This window comes from Rana temporaria (assembly GCF_905171775.1).
Source record: "Rana temporaria chromosome 2 unlocalized genomic scaffold, aRanTem1.1 chr2c, whole genome shotgun sequence".
In the NCBI taxonomy this organism is placed as follows: Eukaryota; Metazoa; Chordata; class Amphibia; order Anura; family Ranidae; genus Rana; species Rana temporaria.
In genome coordinates, this window is record NW_024404408.1 from 98,955 (window position 1) to 114,137 (window position 15,183).

Sequence of the window (15,183 nt, forward strand, 5' to 3'; positions counted from 1 at the left end):
CCAACTGCGTTCAGATGGTATTAAACAGCAACCACACAGTAAGAGCGACTTGGCTCAAGTGTTATGTAACAAAATAGTCGCTGTCACACCAACTGCTTTCAGATGGTATTAAACAGCAACCACACAGTAAGAGCGACTTGGCTCAAGTGTAAAGTAACAAAATAGTCACTGTCACACCAACTGCGTTCAGATGGTATTAAACAGCAACCACACAGTAAGAGTGACTTGGCTCAAGTGTTATGTAACAAAATAGTCGCTGTCACACCAACTGCCTTTAGTTGCTATTAAACAGCATGCACGCAGTAATAGCAACTGCGGTCAAATGCGATTTAACAGCACGCACGCAGTGACACCAACTGCCTTTAGTTGCTATTAAACAGCACGCACGCAGTAATAGCGACTGCGTTTCTGTGCAAATAAATTGCACACGTGCAGTAACAGGTAATGCGTCTGTGTGTGCAATTAACTAGCACACGTTAAATAACACAGAATAATTATATTTAAAGTAAATCCCTAATGCAGGCAATACAACACGTTAGAGCGCTGCATGTAGAACAATCTCCTGCCTGACAGATAATAATAGATAAACTAGCTGAGCTGTACAGTTTATAAATATATTGACAACGCCTAAGGATGTGAATATATTCTCTACAAACTATACTGACTACATCTATCTATCTATCTATCTATCTATCTATCTATCAATCACACTGTGGCCCAGATTCAGGTAGATCCGCGCAATATTTGCGTGGGCAAAGGGCAACGATTTTTGCTCTGCGCCCACGCAAATATTTCGATTTGCCCGCGATTCACGGAGCAGTAGCTCCGTAAATTGCGCGGGCGCTATGCTAATTAGCCCGGCGTAAGGGCGCCTAATGTAAATGATCCCGCCGGGGGCGGGAATCATTTAAATTAGGCGCGCTCCCGCGCCGAGCGAACAGCGCATGCTCCGTCGGGAAACTTTCCCGACGTGCATTGCGGCAAATGACGTCGCAAGGACGTCATTTGCTTCTAAGTGAACGTGAATGGCATCCAGCGCCATTCACGAATCACTTACGTAAACGACGTGAAATTTAGATTTCACGAGCGGGAAGGGCAGCTATACTTTAGCATTGGCTGCCCCTGCTATTAGCAGGAGCAACCTTGCGCTAAAGTCGCCGTACGGAAACTCCGTACCTTGCGTGCGCAGGGCCCGCGCAACTTTTGTGAATCGGTGGTAGTATGCAATTTGCATACTATACGCCGATCACAATGGCCGCGCCCCCTAGCGGACAACGCAAGAATGCAGCCTGAGATATGAAGGCATAAGGAGGCTTATGTCTGTCATATCCTAGGCTGCAGTCCGCGTAGCGATGTTCCTGAATCAGGGGCATTCGCTACGCGGGAGCAAAACAGCTATTGGCCAATTATGGCTCTTCGTTTTTTGCGCGCTGTGATTGGCCAAGCATGCGGGACATACAGCATGCTTGGCCAATCATCAGCGCTCAACGCCCCAGTGAATTATGGGACGTTTTGTGTCATTCGAATTTGGCGCGAACGACCCGTTTTGTTCGATTTTCGACGAACGACCGAACGACCGATGTTCGATTCGAACATACGTTCGAATCGAACGCGGAGCTCATCCCTAGTGAGTACACTCCATCGCATAGAAATCCGCGGAAATCCTCGAGAGGATTTATCCGTGGAAACGGTCCGCTGGACCGTATGCGCGGATAAATGCTCCCGTGTGTATGGGGCCTAAAACGTTGCTAATCTGCTGAACACTTCTCTTATCTCTCTGCAGAGATAAGAGAGCTGAAATTCGCACCGCACTAGTGTGATTCAGGCCTTAAAGCGGATGTGCCATGGGGAAAAATATTAAAAGCCAGCAGCTACAAATACTGCAGCTGCTGACTTTTAATATTAGGACACTTACCTGTCCTGGAGTCCAGCGCCGTCCGCAGCAGAGGAGGAGCGATCGCTCGTCTCTCTGCTGCTCCCCCGCCATCCATGCTGAGGGAACCAGGAAGTGAAGCGCTGCGGCTTCACTGCCCGGTTCCCTACGGCGCATGCACGAGTCGCGCTGCGCCCGCTGATTGGCTCACACGCTGTGTGCTGGGAGCCGAGTGTTCCCAGCACACAACGGGCGAAAGACAGGAAGTCAGAAAAACCCTCCTTTTGCCCGTAGCGTGTGGCCGGAAGTGGGTGCAAATACCTGTCTTTAGACAGGTATCTGCACCCCCCTCCCCCCTGAAATGTGTCAAATGTGACACCGGAGGGGGGGAGGGTTCCGATCAACTTTAGGGTGGAGAACCGCTTTAATGTATTTTTACAGAAAATATGCATTTGATAAACAGCTGCACTAATATCCTGTGACATAAAAAAGCAAATACCACCATTGTATTCTCTAGGGTCTCTGTTTTCAGAAAATAAACAATGTTTGGGGGTTTTAAATAATCATCTGGCCTAAAATGTGAATTTATCCATGTGCATAAAAAGACAAAAACAACTCTGACAGTGAAAGAAACAACAATCAGCAATGTATAAAATTATTATGAAAACTATAGTAACAACTAATGGCTTAAGAAGAAAAACCCACCATATTACTCAACCGAGTTCCAACTCAACCCCTCCAAGAAAATGGACCCCACTTCCTCCCACCCAGGTGGCGGTTGGATCTCCTTTACCTTGTGTAGATATCTCCTTCTGAGATCCTCATGATATAAAACAAATGTACAACACTCTCTATGTGACACCAGTGCCACATAGAATGTCAGGGACCACCAGTGCCACATAGAATGTCAGGGACCACCATGTCAGGGACCACCAGTGCCACATAGAATGTCAGGGACCACCATGTCAGGGACCACCAGTGCTGTTCATCAGGTACCACCATGTCAGGGACCACCAGTGCTGTTCATCAGGGACCACCATGTCAGGGACCACCATGTCAGGGACCACCATGTCAGGGACCACCAGTGCAGAGCGGGATTATTATCAGTTATTACTTGTATATACACAGCAGGGATCTCCCGCGGTGTCCGATATTGTTATATGAGAACGCTGAGCGATGATGCCCCGCCCCCACTATTATGATTGACAGTGCAGTGTTCTTATTATGGTGGGGCGGGACATCAGCATTGGTGTGCTTGTATATTATACCTGACACAGTGGGATATCCCTGCTGTGTCATACAATTACTGATGATAATCCCGCTCTGCACAGAGATAGCAGGCAGGCAGGGGCGGGGGTGGTGCAGGGGGGCGGGAATAGAGTGAAGGGGAATGGAGTGGAGGTGAAGTGGAGGGGCGGTGACTGGCAGGAGCAGAGGAGGATAAGGGAGGATAGAGGAGAAGGAGGGCACCTCCTCCATGGGCGGCACAGACCGGGGGCTGTGAGACCCCCTCCGCCCACAACATGTCTGCTTCCTCCTGCTCGGCTTTCAGAGGACTACAAGGGGGCGTGTCAGACCGCTGGCTGAGCTCAGGAGAGGGAAAGCAGCCAGCAAACTTACAAACAGGAAGTCAGCAGGCAATACATTTTTTCAGCAAGTTCAGCAGCCTATTACAGGGGAACTACAGATCTCAGAAGAACATGGATGGCAAAGTGGGTGAATGTAGGAGATCAGCAACAAGGACATGGAAACACAATTTGGCCGGAGTTCTGCTTTAATGTTTAAACCACCATATGAATGAAAACTGACAGTTGTAAGAACCCCCGGCAGTGTTACATGGTGTTTCCCATCCCCCTCCAACTGCTATTTTTGACAAATAACTTGGCCTCTACAGGAAGTAGAAGAAAACAGATCTACTGGGAGGGTCAACAGGTAATAAAAATGTTACAAGGGGAAACTCGGAAAAACAAAAACATCTACGCGAATAACAGATTGCACCATTTATGGAATTAGTTACACTTTAGTGCCAACATCATAACATTTCCAGGGATAAGAAGTGTTCTTTACAAACTTTACCCCAAAAAGAGATCTGTCCAATCAGAGTCATTGAAGTGAACCCCATTCAGAGGAATTTCAGCCTCCTAGTGAAAGTATGAGTACTGTTGAATGAATCCCATAAACAGCAGCAACTCAGTGTTGGACGTCCTACACCAGCTTGGGAAGTTGCTTTCTCACTGAACAGAGACTTCTCCCTGGCTGGTGTCCCAACTACAGACCTGCCTGTAAAGCTGTCATCTATGAGAGGAGATGAAACATGGAAAGGAAGCATTGATGGTGAAGAGGGAGGTGGGACATGTAATGGGAGGTGTGGACAAGGTGGGCTTAGCTGGGGCCCTCAAGCCTGGCTGATGAAGTATCAACAGTCAGAAGAATTTGGAATGAGCTTTCATAATTTGGAAGGTTCGGCAAGATGCCACTTGACCACTAGTCTTTGTACGGTGGCAGTGTTGGTCATGTATTAGCTCAGGATCTGTCTATGAAGAAAACATTTGGGAACACAGCTCAGTTAGTGAATGATGAAATACATTACATGTTCAGACAAAGCTCCATGAAAAAAAGGTAAACATGGAGCTGCGGTGGCTCAACGCAATTGCCACTGCGCTGACAAGCGATTCACCTCTGCAGCTAGGAGGTTCGGATCCCGGTCTCGGCTACATGTGAATTGAGTTTGGTGGTTTCAGCCCGGCTCCCGGTGGGTGTGCTATGCAAGGTAAGCCTGCGCTTAGTACGCCCACCCCCCTCCCACAAAAAAAACACCACACTTACACACACTTGTGTAACATGCACGCACTTTGACCACGCGGTCTCTAAAATGAGAGGCGAAGGACTAACGGGGCTGGTTGAGCGGGCTAGATCCTCTCACTCCCTTGTAGGGAGTCCCTCTGCCCCGTTGGGCTTCAAAGCTGAGCAGGTAGGGCGGGCTGTGTGGGAGGACCCCCTCACACACCCACTATTGCCACCCGGGGCATGGAGAAAGGTGGCAGATTGCCTCTGGGGAAGGCCTGCCTACTCCCAACTCCTGCGGTCCGGCTCCTCTCTCGAGTACACGCACAAAACGAAAAAAAAAAAAAAGGTAAACATGAGAATAACGTTGAAAACAATTCAGTCATGGGTGCTTATCTAAAAAAAAAATGTCAAAAAGGTAAAATATTTGCAGGCCTTCTAAGTGTGTGTCTGATGGAGATAAGAACTAAACTCAAAGGCCCAGATTCTTAAAGGACTTACGACAGCGCAGCGCCATATACGCAGTCGTATCTATGCGTCTGATTCTTAGAATCAGTTACGCATAGATATACATTAGATCCGACAGCCGTCTGCATATTTTTTTTTGACTGCTAGGTGGCGCTTCCGTCTAATTCCGCGTCGAGTATGCAAATTAGCTAGATACGCAAATTCCCGAACGTACGCGCGGCCGACGCAGTAAAGTTACAATGTTTACGTTAGGCTTTTCCCGGCGTATAGTTGCCCCTGCTATATGAGGCTCAGCCAATGTTAAGTATGGCCGTCGTTCCCGCGTCGAAATTTGAAAAAGTTACGTCGTTTGCGTAAGTCGTCTGTGAATGGGGCTGGACGTCATTTACGTTCACATCGAAACCAATGACGTCCTTGCGGCATACTTTGGAGCAATGCACACAGGGAAATTCCACGGACGGCGCATTCGCCGTTACGCAAAAACGTCAATCACATCGGGTCACAGTAGTTTAACAAAGTATTGAGACTGTGTGGGGTAGAGGTTGGGTAATGTACGTTTAATCTGTTGTTATTAAGGATGGAATATTTGTATTGTATTAATAATGAAAATCAATAAAGACATTTTGGGAAAGAAAAAAAAAAAGCTTTGTCACATTCAGAGCATTAAAATGGCTTCTCTCCAGTGTGAATCCTCTGGTGTTTGATAAGATGTGATGTCTGTGTAAAAGCTTTGCCACATTCAGAACATTGATATGGTTTCTCTTCAGTGTGAATCCTCTGGTGTGTCATAAGGGTTGACTTATGTGTAAAAGCTTTGCCACATTCAGAACACTGATATGGTTTCTCTTCAGTGTGAATCCTCTGGTGTCTCATAAGGGTTGACTTACATGTAAAAGTTTTGCCACATTCAGAACACTGATATGGTTTCTCTCCAGTGTGAATCCTCTGGTGTGTCATAAGGGTTGACTTATGTGTAAAAGCTTTGCCACATTCAGAACACCGATATGGTTTCTCTTCAGTGTGAATACTCTGGTGTCTCATAAGGTGTGACTTACGTGTAAAAGCTTTGCCACATTCAGAACACCGATATGGTTTCTCTCCAGTGTGAATCCCCTGGTGTGCCATAAGGGTTGACTTACATGTAAAAGTTTTGCCACATTCAGAACACTGATATGGTTTCTCTTCAGTGTGAATCCTCTGGTGTGTCATAAGGTGTGTCTTACGTGTAAAAGCTTTGCCACATTCAGAACACCGATATGGTTTCTCTTCAGTGTGAATCCTCTGGTGTCTCATAAGGTGTGTCTTACGTGTAAAAGCTTTGCCACATTCAGAACATGGATATGGCTTTTCTCCAGTGTGAATCCTCTGGTGTGTCATAAGCTGTGACTTCAATGTAAAAGCTTTGTCACATTCAGAACATTGATATGGTTTCTCTCCAGTGTGAATCCTCTGGTGTGCCATAAGGGTTGACTTACATGTAAAAGTTTTGCCACATTCAGAACACTGATATGGTTTCTCTTCAGTGTGAATCCTCTGGTGTGTCATAAGGTGTGTCTTACGTGTAAAAGCTTTGCCACATTCAGAACATGGATATGGCTTTTCTCCAGTGTGAATCCTCTGGTGTGTCATAAGCTGTGACTTCAATGTAAAAGCTTTGTCACATTCAGAACATTGATATGGCTTCTCTCCAGTGTGAACCCTCTGGTGTATGATAAGATGAGACTTGCATGTAAAAACAGTGTCACATTCAGAACACTGATATGACTTCACTCCATTATAAATCTTCTGGTGTGTGATACGTTTTGCCTCCATTGTAAATCTTTATCACATTCCAAACAAGAAATATCTTCTGAAATGACTCCTCTTATGTATACATGGGTTGGACTTTACTGTAAAGTCATTGTCACTTCCAGAACACTGAAATTACTTCTCTCCTGTTGTCCTCTGAGGCAGGATCGATGTTGAAGAGGATTCAGAACATTTAGAACACGGATATGACTTGTGTCCTGTGTGAATCCTCCAGTGAATTGTGATAAAGACTTTCAGTCACTTCAGACACCCATATGGCTTCACTTCCCATGTGACTTTGTTGTATTGATGAATTCCAACATGACAGAAAACTTGGTTCCTCAATCCACCTGTACAGAAAAAATAAAATAATAAAAGTCAGAATTCTATAAAAAGGGCTGAATAAAGTTGTTTTCTTTTATAACATTCATTATTAAATGTATCTAATATATAGAAACAATATATACAATATTATTTTACTGAGGACAATATATTATTCCCATTGGCTGATAAAATGTACATTTTATTACAATTTCCAGCGGGAGAATCTCATTCAGAGAAATGTGCTGCATAGTGACGGAGGAATGTTCTTGGGTTCAGATTTGTGGGGACTTTAGGCAAGCCGTCTAAAAATCCAAAACATTGCAGAAATTAAATGCAAACCTCATTGAAATCAATAGGAGGCGAATCTTGAAAATCAAAAAAACAAGATAATACAGCGCTATTAACTTGACCTGTGAAAAATATGTATGTGAAACAAAAAGCCAATAATAATTTGAGTGAACATAATGTTCACTCAAATTATTATTGGCTTTTTGTTTCACATACATATTTTTCACAGGTCAAGTTAATAGCGCTGTATTATCTTGTTTTTTTGCTTTTTTTGTTTACTATGGTATTTAGTAATTAATACTGGCAGCTTTTTATTTCATTTCACATGGTTTGATATTTAATTGATTTCACTCGTTAGCGCAGTGTTTTTTCTGTTTACACAGAGAAATCCCTTTCCATACTTTGTTTTTTACCATAACATTGCTGCTTTCGGTCTATTATGGACATTTTTGATTTCCGCTCACAGTTCAATATTAATCTGGATGGAGTGTTTGATGATGTAGAAGAACAATCAGATGAGATTGGAGGAATTTTTGTCAGATTAAAGAATCTTCTAGTCTCAGAATTGCATACAGGATGGGACATAGCATATCTTGAACAATATGTTAGCCAAAAAATGGTCCCTCGCAGTCTCAGATGGGAAGTAAGTTCTCAAAAGGGCGAAACTGACTTAGATGGATGGTTCTCTTATTTTAATGGTATTGGTGTTAAATTTTTACAGTTTTTAATCGATAAAAAACGGGGGAAACTAAGATCTCTTAACGAGGAGGTGACCAAACTCAATGAGAAACTCACTCCATTTAAGGAACAGGAAATTTATAAAACAAAATCTAACTCTCTAAAAATCTTTTTAGAAAAGGAGGACCAAGAACAAAAACTGAAGAAAAAGAAAAAAGTATAACAGGGATTTTGTTGATTACTCTAATAAAATAGTGTTTAAATGGCAGGCTAAAATAGAAGAAACTATGGAAGTTGCTTCGGGTTCTATGCCCCATCAGATCAATGCCACCCAAGAAGGGGTAATTTCTACACAGGTCCCATCTTCCTCTGGTCTAAATTCCACTATGAGAGGAACCGGTCATACTAATGCCACACATACCCATGGTTACACTACGGTGAAACCAAAAAAAGGTCATAATAGACCTAAGAAACAGGGACCTCGGGTTGAACCACTTAATGTTCAACATGGGGGGGGTGCAAATCACTACCCTCCTCGTAGGAGGAGGCCTTCCTATTATGATGATGACCGTGGATTTCATGGTCTTGTGAGCCATGACAATGCTTACTACTCCCCACGTAGGAGTCACCAGGGGTATATTTATCCCAGTCGAGACCGTGGCGATTACCATGACACACGAGGGGCACATCATAGTGTTCAGAACTCTGGATATACCCCTAGAAAATAGTCATATTCCAGTCCACAATAGATTTGTCCCCCTTATGCATCATGGGGGCAATGACGGGGTGGATGAGTCTAGTATGTCTAGACATCCTGAAGAATATATTGATCATTCAAGAAGGTTCAGACGGGAATATGACACACCCCCAGTGTATGAAAGGAACCAGTCACCTCGTTTTTTTCCCATGGAAAACACCAGACCAAAAAGGACTCACGAAGAAAGAGGGGTGTCAGAGGGGAGAGGAGGATCAGGACCAAAGAAAAGAAAGAGATAAATATTTCAGGAGTCTTTAATCTTAGTTCAGCCCAACTTTCGTTGGGTGAGCAGGCCCTCCTCAGTCAAGGTCTAAAGTTTGCTCCCCCACGGACCCTTGATAAATTTGAGACCTTTATAGATGCCCACAAACTAGTTAGGAAATTGAACATCAAGAGGCATTTTATTCTTAACCCTATGGGTGTCAGTGGCCTAAATAAGGTCACATACACAGGTCCATCTTTATGCTCTACTATACCACCATCAGGGGGTTTGCCGATTGGTGATGTTGTGGTTCCAACCAGACACACCAAATTGGCAAATGCCTCTTTGTTTAATCCCCCGGGTTTTTTTTTTTTTGTTTCATAAGTTTTTATTGGGTGAACATGAGAGCATACAGGATAGTACAATGATACATCCAGAAAAAAAAAAGTAGCGAGAATATAGCTTATTTTGGCTATGAACAGAAATTACTGCAAACATTTTTTTTTTTTTTTAAACTTCAACATACAATCATGTGTTGCAAGTCAATCCTCATCTGAAGAGGGCATATAAAAGGCATACAAGTAAGACATAGAAGATTGTACAATATTCATTATGCATTATGAACCATAGGGTTCATCCTAGAACATGTTTGTTATGTCCATCTTGACCAGTATATAGGGTTTTTAGTAGTAGTAATTCTTTAATGGTCAAGAGGGGCAGGGAGGGGGGTTGGGGAAGGGAAAGGGAAGGAAGAGAGGTGAAAGAAGAAGAGGAGAAAAGAGAGAAAAAAAAAAAAAAAAAAACCCGGGTTTTATTTCCCCTTCTTTACAGACATTTAAGGAACTTGTCTTAAAAGATATAGCTGATCTTAAAATTCCCAGATCCAGAAATACATTTGAGTTTCAGGGACAATTGAAACAGATCTGTAAACGTAACGATTTGGTTGTACGCCCAGCGGACAAGGGCGGAGGGGTGGTGGTTCTGGATAAGAGTGATTATATAGCAGAAATGCATAGGCTTTTGTCTGACACCGCCACTTATAGCCTTTTAGCTAATAACCCTACGGTTAAATATAAGAAAGAACTTCAGGCCTTAATAAATGAAGGTTTCTCATTGGGTGTTCTAAATAAAAAATAAAAAGCTCACTTAATTCCATCAGCACCGAGAGTGCCAGTGATATACTATCTGCCCAAGGTGCATAAAAGTACCACCAACCCACCTGGTCGTCCGATCATTAGTGGGTTGGATTCTATAACGGCGCGTATTGGCAAATATATAGACACATTTTTGCAGCCACTGGTCATTTCTACTCCATCTTATTTGCGTGATACCACCCAGGTTATTAATTTATTGAAAGATTGTGAATGGAGAAATGGGTTTACGTTAGCTACCGCTGATGTAAATTCGCTGTATACTGTTATTTCACACCATCATGGTTTGGAAGCAGTCCGCTTTTATTTACAGCAAGACATTTCACTTTCAGTTATTCAAAGAGATTTTATTGCCAATCTTTTGGTATTTGCAACTAGCCATAACTACTTCTGGTTTGGTGGAGATTATTATTTGCAAAAATGCGGAGTAGCGATGGGCGCCAAGTTTGCCCCTAGTGTGGCAAACTTGTTCATGTCTTTTTGGGAAAGAGAAGTCATCTATGTTAACCCTCCCAGTCAACTCAAATTATGGAAAAGATATATTGATGACATCTTGGTGATATGGGAGGATGACACCCTGTCCCTTGATAGTTTTTTGTCTAGTTTGAATATCAATGACCGAGGAATTTTTTTAAAATATGATATTAGTGAATCTACGATTAATTTCTTGGATCTTATCATTACGGTTAAAGATGAGATAATAACCACCATGACTCATTTTAAAGAAACTGATCGCAATGCATATATCCCCACTACGAGCTGCCACCATTCACAATGGCTTAAGGCTGTCCCAAAAGGACAATTTCAGAGAATTAGACGTAATTGCACTTCTCTACACGATTTCCATCAGCAGGCCCAAACTTTAAAGAAGAAATTCTTGGATAAAGGCTACAAAGAGGACAGCATTGATGAAACCATTTTGGCTATCAGTACTTTGAATAGGGACCAGCTTCTAACCTCAAAACAGACTGTTACTAATGATAATGATTTTTTCAGTTTTGCTTTGATTACTGGATTTTCTGATCAACACTTCTCTGTAAAAAAAGATCTTAAGAAAACACTGGGGTGTTCTGAAGAATGATCAAATACTGGGATCCATTATCCCAGAGAAACCCATAGTAATCTTTAGGGGAGCACTGTCATTACGTCTAAAAATCGCCCCAAATACTATTGATCCCCCTAAGGTGGTGCATTTCTTTCAAGAAATTAATGGCTTTTATCCATGCCGCAAGTGCAATATTTGCAAAATTAATGCATTCCAGGGACGTAAACTCACATCTTTTCAATCTACTCAGACCCTTAAGGTATACAATATTGAGTCATTTATCACCTGTACTAGTGATCATGTGGTTTACTTAATACAGTGTCCCTGCAAAAAACAATACATCGGTCGGACTAAACGAGCTGTTAATATCAGACTTAATGAACATGTAGGTAATATTGGTAGAGGATTCCCTAAACATAATTTATCTAAACACTTTGTGAAGCATCATGCTAAAAGTACTGAAGGGACACTGTTTTTACCTATGGAAAAATTGTGTCCACACTGGAGGGGTACAAATAAAGTGCGTACCATTTCCCAGCTTGAGACCCGCTGGATTTTTAATATGCGATCTTATAGGCCTCATGGGTTAAATGTGGACCGGGACATCAATTGTTTTTTAAATAATGCATGATTTTTGTCCTACCTTTCCTTCTTTTTATTAATAGGTGTTTTTAATTCTTATATTTTTAATTATGGAAATGTATATCTCAAATGACATAATGTTCTTTTAAGATTTTGAATTAATATCTTGTGAGTTAATATATATGGCTCATGATTTATATATTTATATATTTTTATATGTTATAAATTGATTTTCAGTAAGAAATTTTATGCTATGTGAAGTTGATATGGTGTTTCCTTGTTTTTCCTCTGCTGCTGCATACACTCCGTCCATGTGTCTTACTCCTTTTTGTCCACAAGATGGCATCCATCTTACTACCATTATTATTATTCTCTTCCGCAATTAGCTTCGTTTTGTGCGTCGCACATTAATACGTGCACGTTCCGTCCTTTTCTCCCAAAGTTCATATTTATTTTGCCCTCATCCATCATGGCGGATGTGGCTATATATAGAGAGCTTTGTGATGACGCTCGCCTAGGCAGCCTATCCCCGTAGACGTCCGTATTGCGACGAAACGCGTAGGAGGAGCTTAGCCGTAGTGACGTCATCACGCTAGACAGAGAGACACGTGACGAACGGAGACACGAAGCAGACGGAGGATTCGAGGAAACGCCATCCTCTCCACGCCATATCCCACATGCGATTATACCAAGTCATTACTGTAAGTGTACACCTGTTTTTATTAAATCAAATTTTTACACAGTAACGCACTATGTGGTTTCCCATCATTCTCTATTTTATGAATTCATCAAACGCCAATGCTCACTGGAGTGGATTTGATTAGGATCTTGTCCCTTGGAGTTCTTGTGCTGGTGTAGTAGCAGTATCTGGAGTAGTCTTTTCAGGGAAGACTTTAAACATCCTCATATCTTATAAGACCGTTGAAAGCCCGGTCTTTCTCTCTGGTAAGGAGATTTCATTTCCCACGTATTGGGTGTCTTTTCTCTTCATCTTCGGTGGAGGATCTTTTTACATGCAGATACTGGTGGTTATTTAGATGGACTCAACTCACTGATTTTCTATGGACTATTTTTTCTTTTATACTCATTCATTCATTTGGATGGGTCTGATACTTTGAATTTTGCAATACATTTTTTAATTCACTCATTATGTTCACTCAAATTATTATTGGCTTTTTGTTTCACATACATATTTTTCACAGGTCAAGTTAATAGCGCTGTATTATCTTGTTTTTTTGCTTTTTTGTTTACTATGGTATTTAGTAATTAATACTGGCAGCTTTTTATTTCATTTCACATGGTTTGATATTTAATTGATTTCACTCGTTAGCACAGTGTTTTTTCTGTTTACACAGAGAAATCCCTTTCGAATCTTGAAAATCAACTCTCTGCATTTTCAAAGCGATTAATTATTCCTAATGATCTTCCTCGCACTTCAGAGATGTGGTGAGATCTTCCTTTCCTTTGATCTCAGTAACCCTGGAAATCCACAGAGACATTTCAGTGGGATAGAAGATCTCACCACGTTTATAAGGTGAATGAGTAGTGATATTTTATATAAAGCTTTAGAAAGGAGGGTCATGTGTAGAAGAAAAGCTGAAGGGTCATCTCTCAGGTGTATTCTGGGTAGATGTTTGGTAAGTCTTTAAATTTCTCTCCACAAAGGGAACAGCAGATATTATATATATATATATATATATATATATATATATATATATATACACTCCACTCTAAAAAAAAAAGTTCTGGAGCTTTTTTGGGGTGATTGTTGCATATAGAGTAGACCATTCATTGGACTGGGCTGCTCTATGCGTGACGAGTGAAAATCCTTCAGAATGCAAAAAAAACACATGGGGGGGAATGCGAGTTCCCACTTCGCAGAGATATGAATGCGGCTTGACAGCTGAGTGACTCCATCACCTCCATCCTATGTACTTATATAAAGCTGGCCATATACTATGCAATCTGATTGTACAATGTCCTTTAGGTGTACCAGGTTGTATAGTGTATGGTGATCATTACAGAACCCAGGACACACTTCTCCAAATTGAAATATTACAGCTCTATCAACATTAGGGGTGCAACGGATCACCAGTGATCTGCGATCCGAACGGGTCACCCCCTTCGGATCGGCACACTATGCGATCCGCGGATTGCCTCCGCGTGCATAGCATTAGGAAAGGCCGCGGCTTCGGCCTAGCTCCGGAGCCGCGGCCATCTTGGTACACCCGGCGGTGGCCCTCCTCTCTGTTTACACCCACAGAGGAGGAGGAGCCTGCGCTCGAGGGAAACACATGCCGCTGTCTGAGGTCTGCACTACTGTGGGGGTTACTGTCTGAGGTCTGCTCTACTGGGGGGGGGGGGGGTTACTGTCTGAGGTCTGCACTACTGTGGGGGTTACTGTCTGAGGTCTGCTCTACTGGGGGGGGGTTACTGTCTGAGGTCTGCTCTACTGGGGGGGGGTTACAGTCTGAGGTCTGCACTACTGGGGGGGGTTACCATCTGAGGTCTGCACTACTGGGGGGGGGTTACCGTCTGAGGTCTGCACTACTGGGGGGTTACTGTCGGAGGTCTGCACTACTGGGGGGGTTACTGTCTAAGGTCTGCACTACTGGGGGGTTACTGTCTGAGGTCTGCACTACTGGGGGGTTACTGTCTGAGGTCTGCACTACTGGGGGGTTACTGTCTGAGGTCTGCACTACTGGGGGGTTACTGTCTGAGGTCTGCACTACTGGGGGGGTTACTGTCTGAGGTCTGCACTACTGGGGGGGTTACTGTCTGAGGTCTGCACTACTGGGGGGGTTACTGTCTGAGGTCTGCACTACTGGGGGGGGGTTACTGTCTGAGGTCTGCACTACTGGGGGGGGGGTTACTGTCTGAGGTCTGCACTACTGGGGGGGGTTACTGTCTGAGGTCTGCACTACTGGGGGGGTTACTGTCTGAGGTCTGCACTACTGGGGGGGGGTTACTGTCTGAGGTCTGCACTACTGTGGGGGTTACTGTCTGAGGTCTGCACTACTGGGAAGGTTACTGTCTGAGGTCTGCACTACTGGGGGGGTTACCGTCTGAGGTCTGCACTACTGGGGGGGGTTACCGTCTGAGGTCTGCATTCCTGGGGGGGGTTACTGTCTGAGGTCTGCACTACTGGGGGGGTTACTGTCTGAGGTCTGCACTACTGGGGGGTTACTGTCTGAGGTCTGCACTACTGGGGGGTTACTGTCTGAGGTCTGCACTACTGGGGGG

General features: G+C 43.3%; 2 protein-coding genes across 2 annotated transcripts in view; one reads left to right on the plus strand and one right to left on the minus strand.

The window, feature by feature from the left end:
• Positions 1-15,183, plus strand: part of LOC120921543 — a 167,361-nt gene that overhangs the window by 23,338 nt on the left and 128,840 nt on the right. The window lies entirely within an intron of this gene.
• LOC120921547 (zinc finger protein 585A-like) lies at positions 5,789-7,080 on the minus strand. The gene has a single exon (XM_040334047.1). It carries the CDS (start codon positions 6,935-6,937, stop codon positions 5,789-5,791), a length of 1,149 nt encoding a protein of 382 aa, XP_040189981.1. The 5' UTR covers positions 6,938-7,080.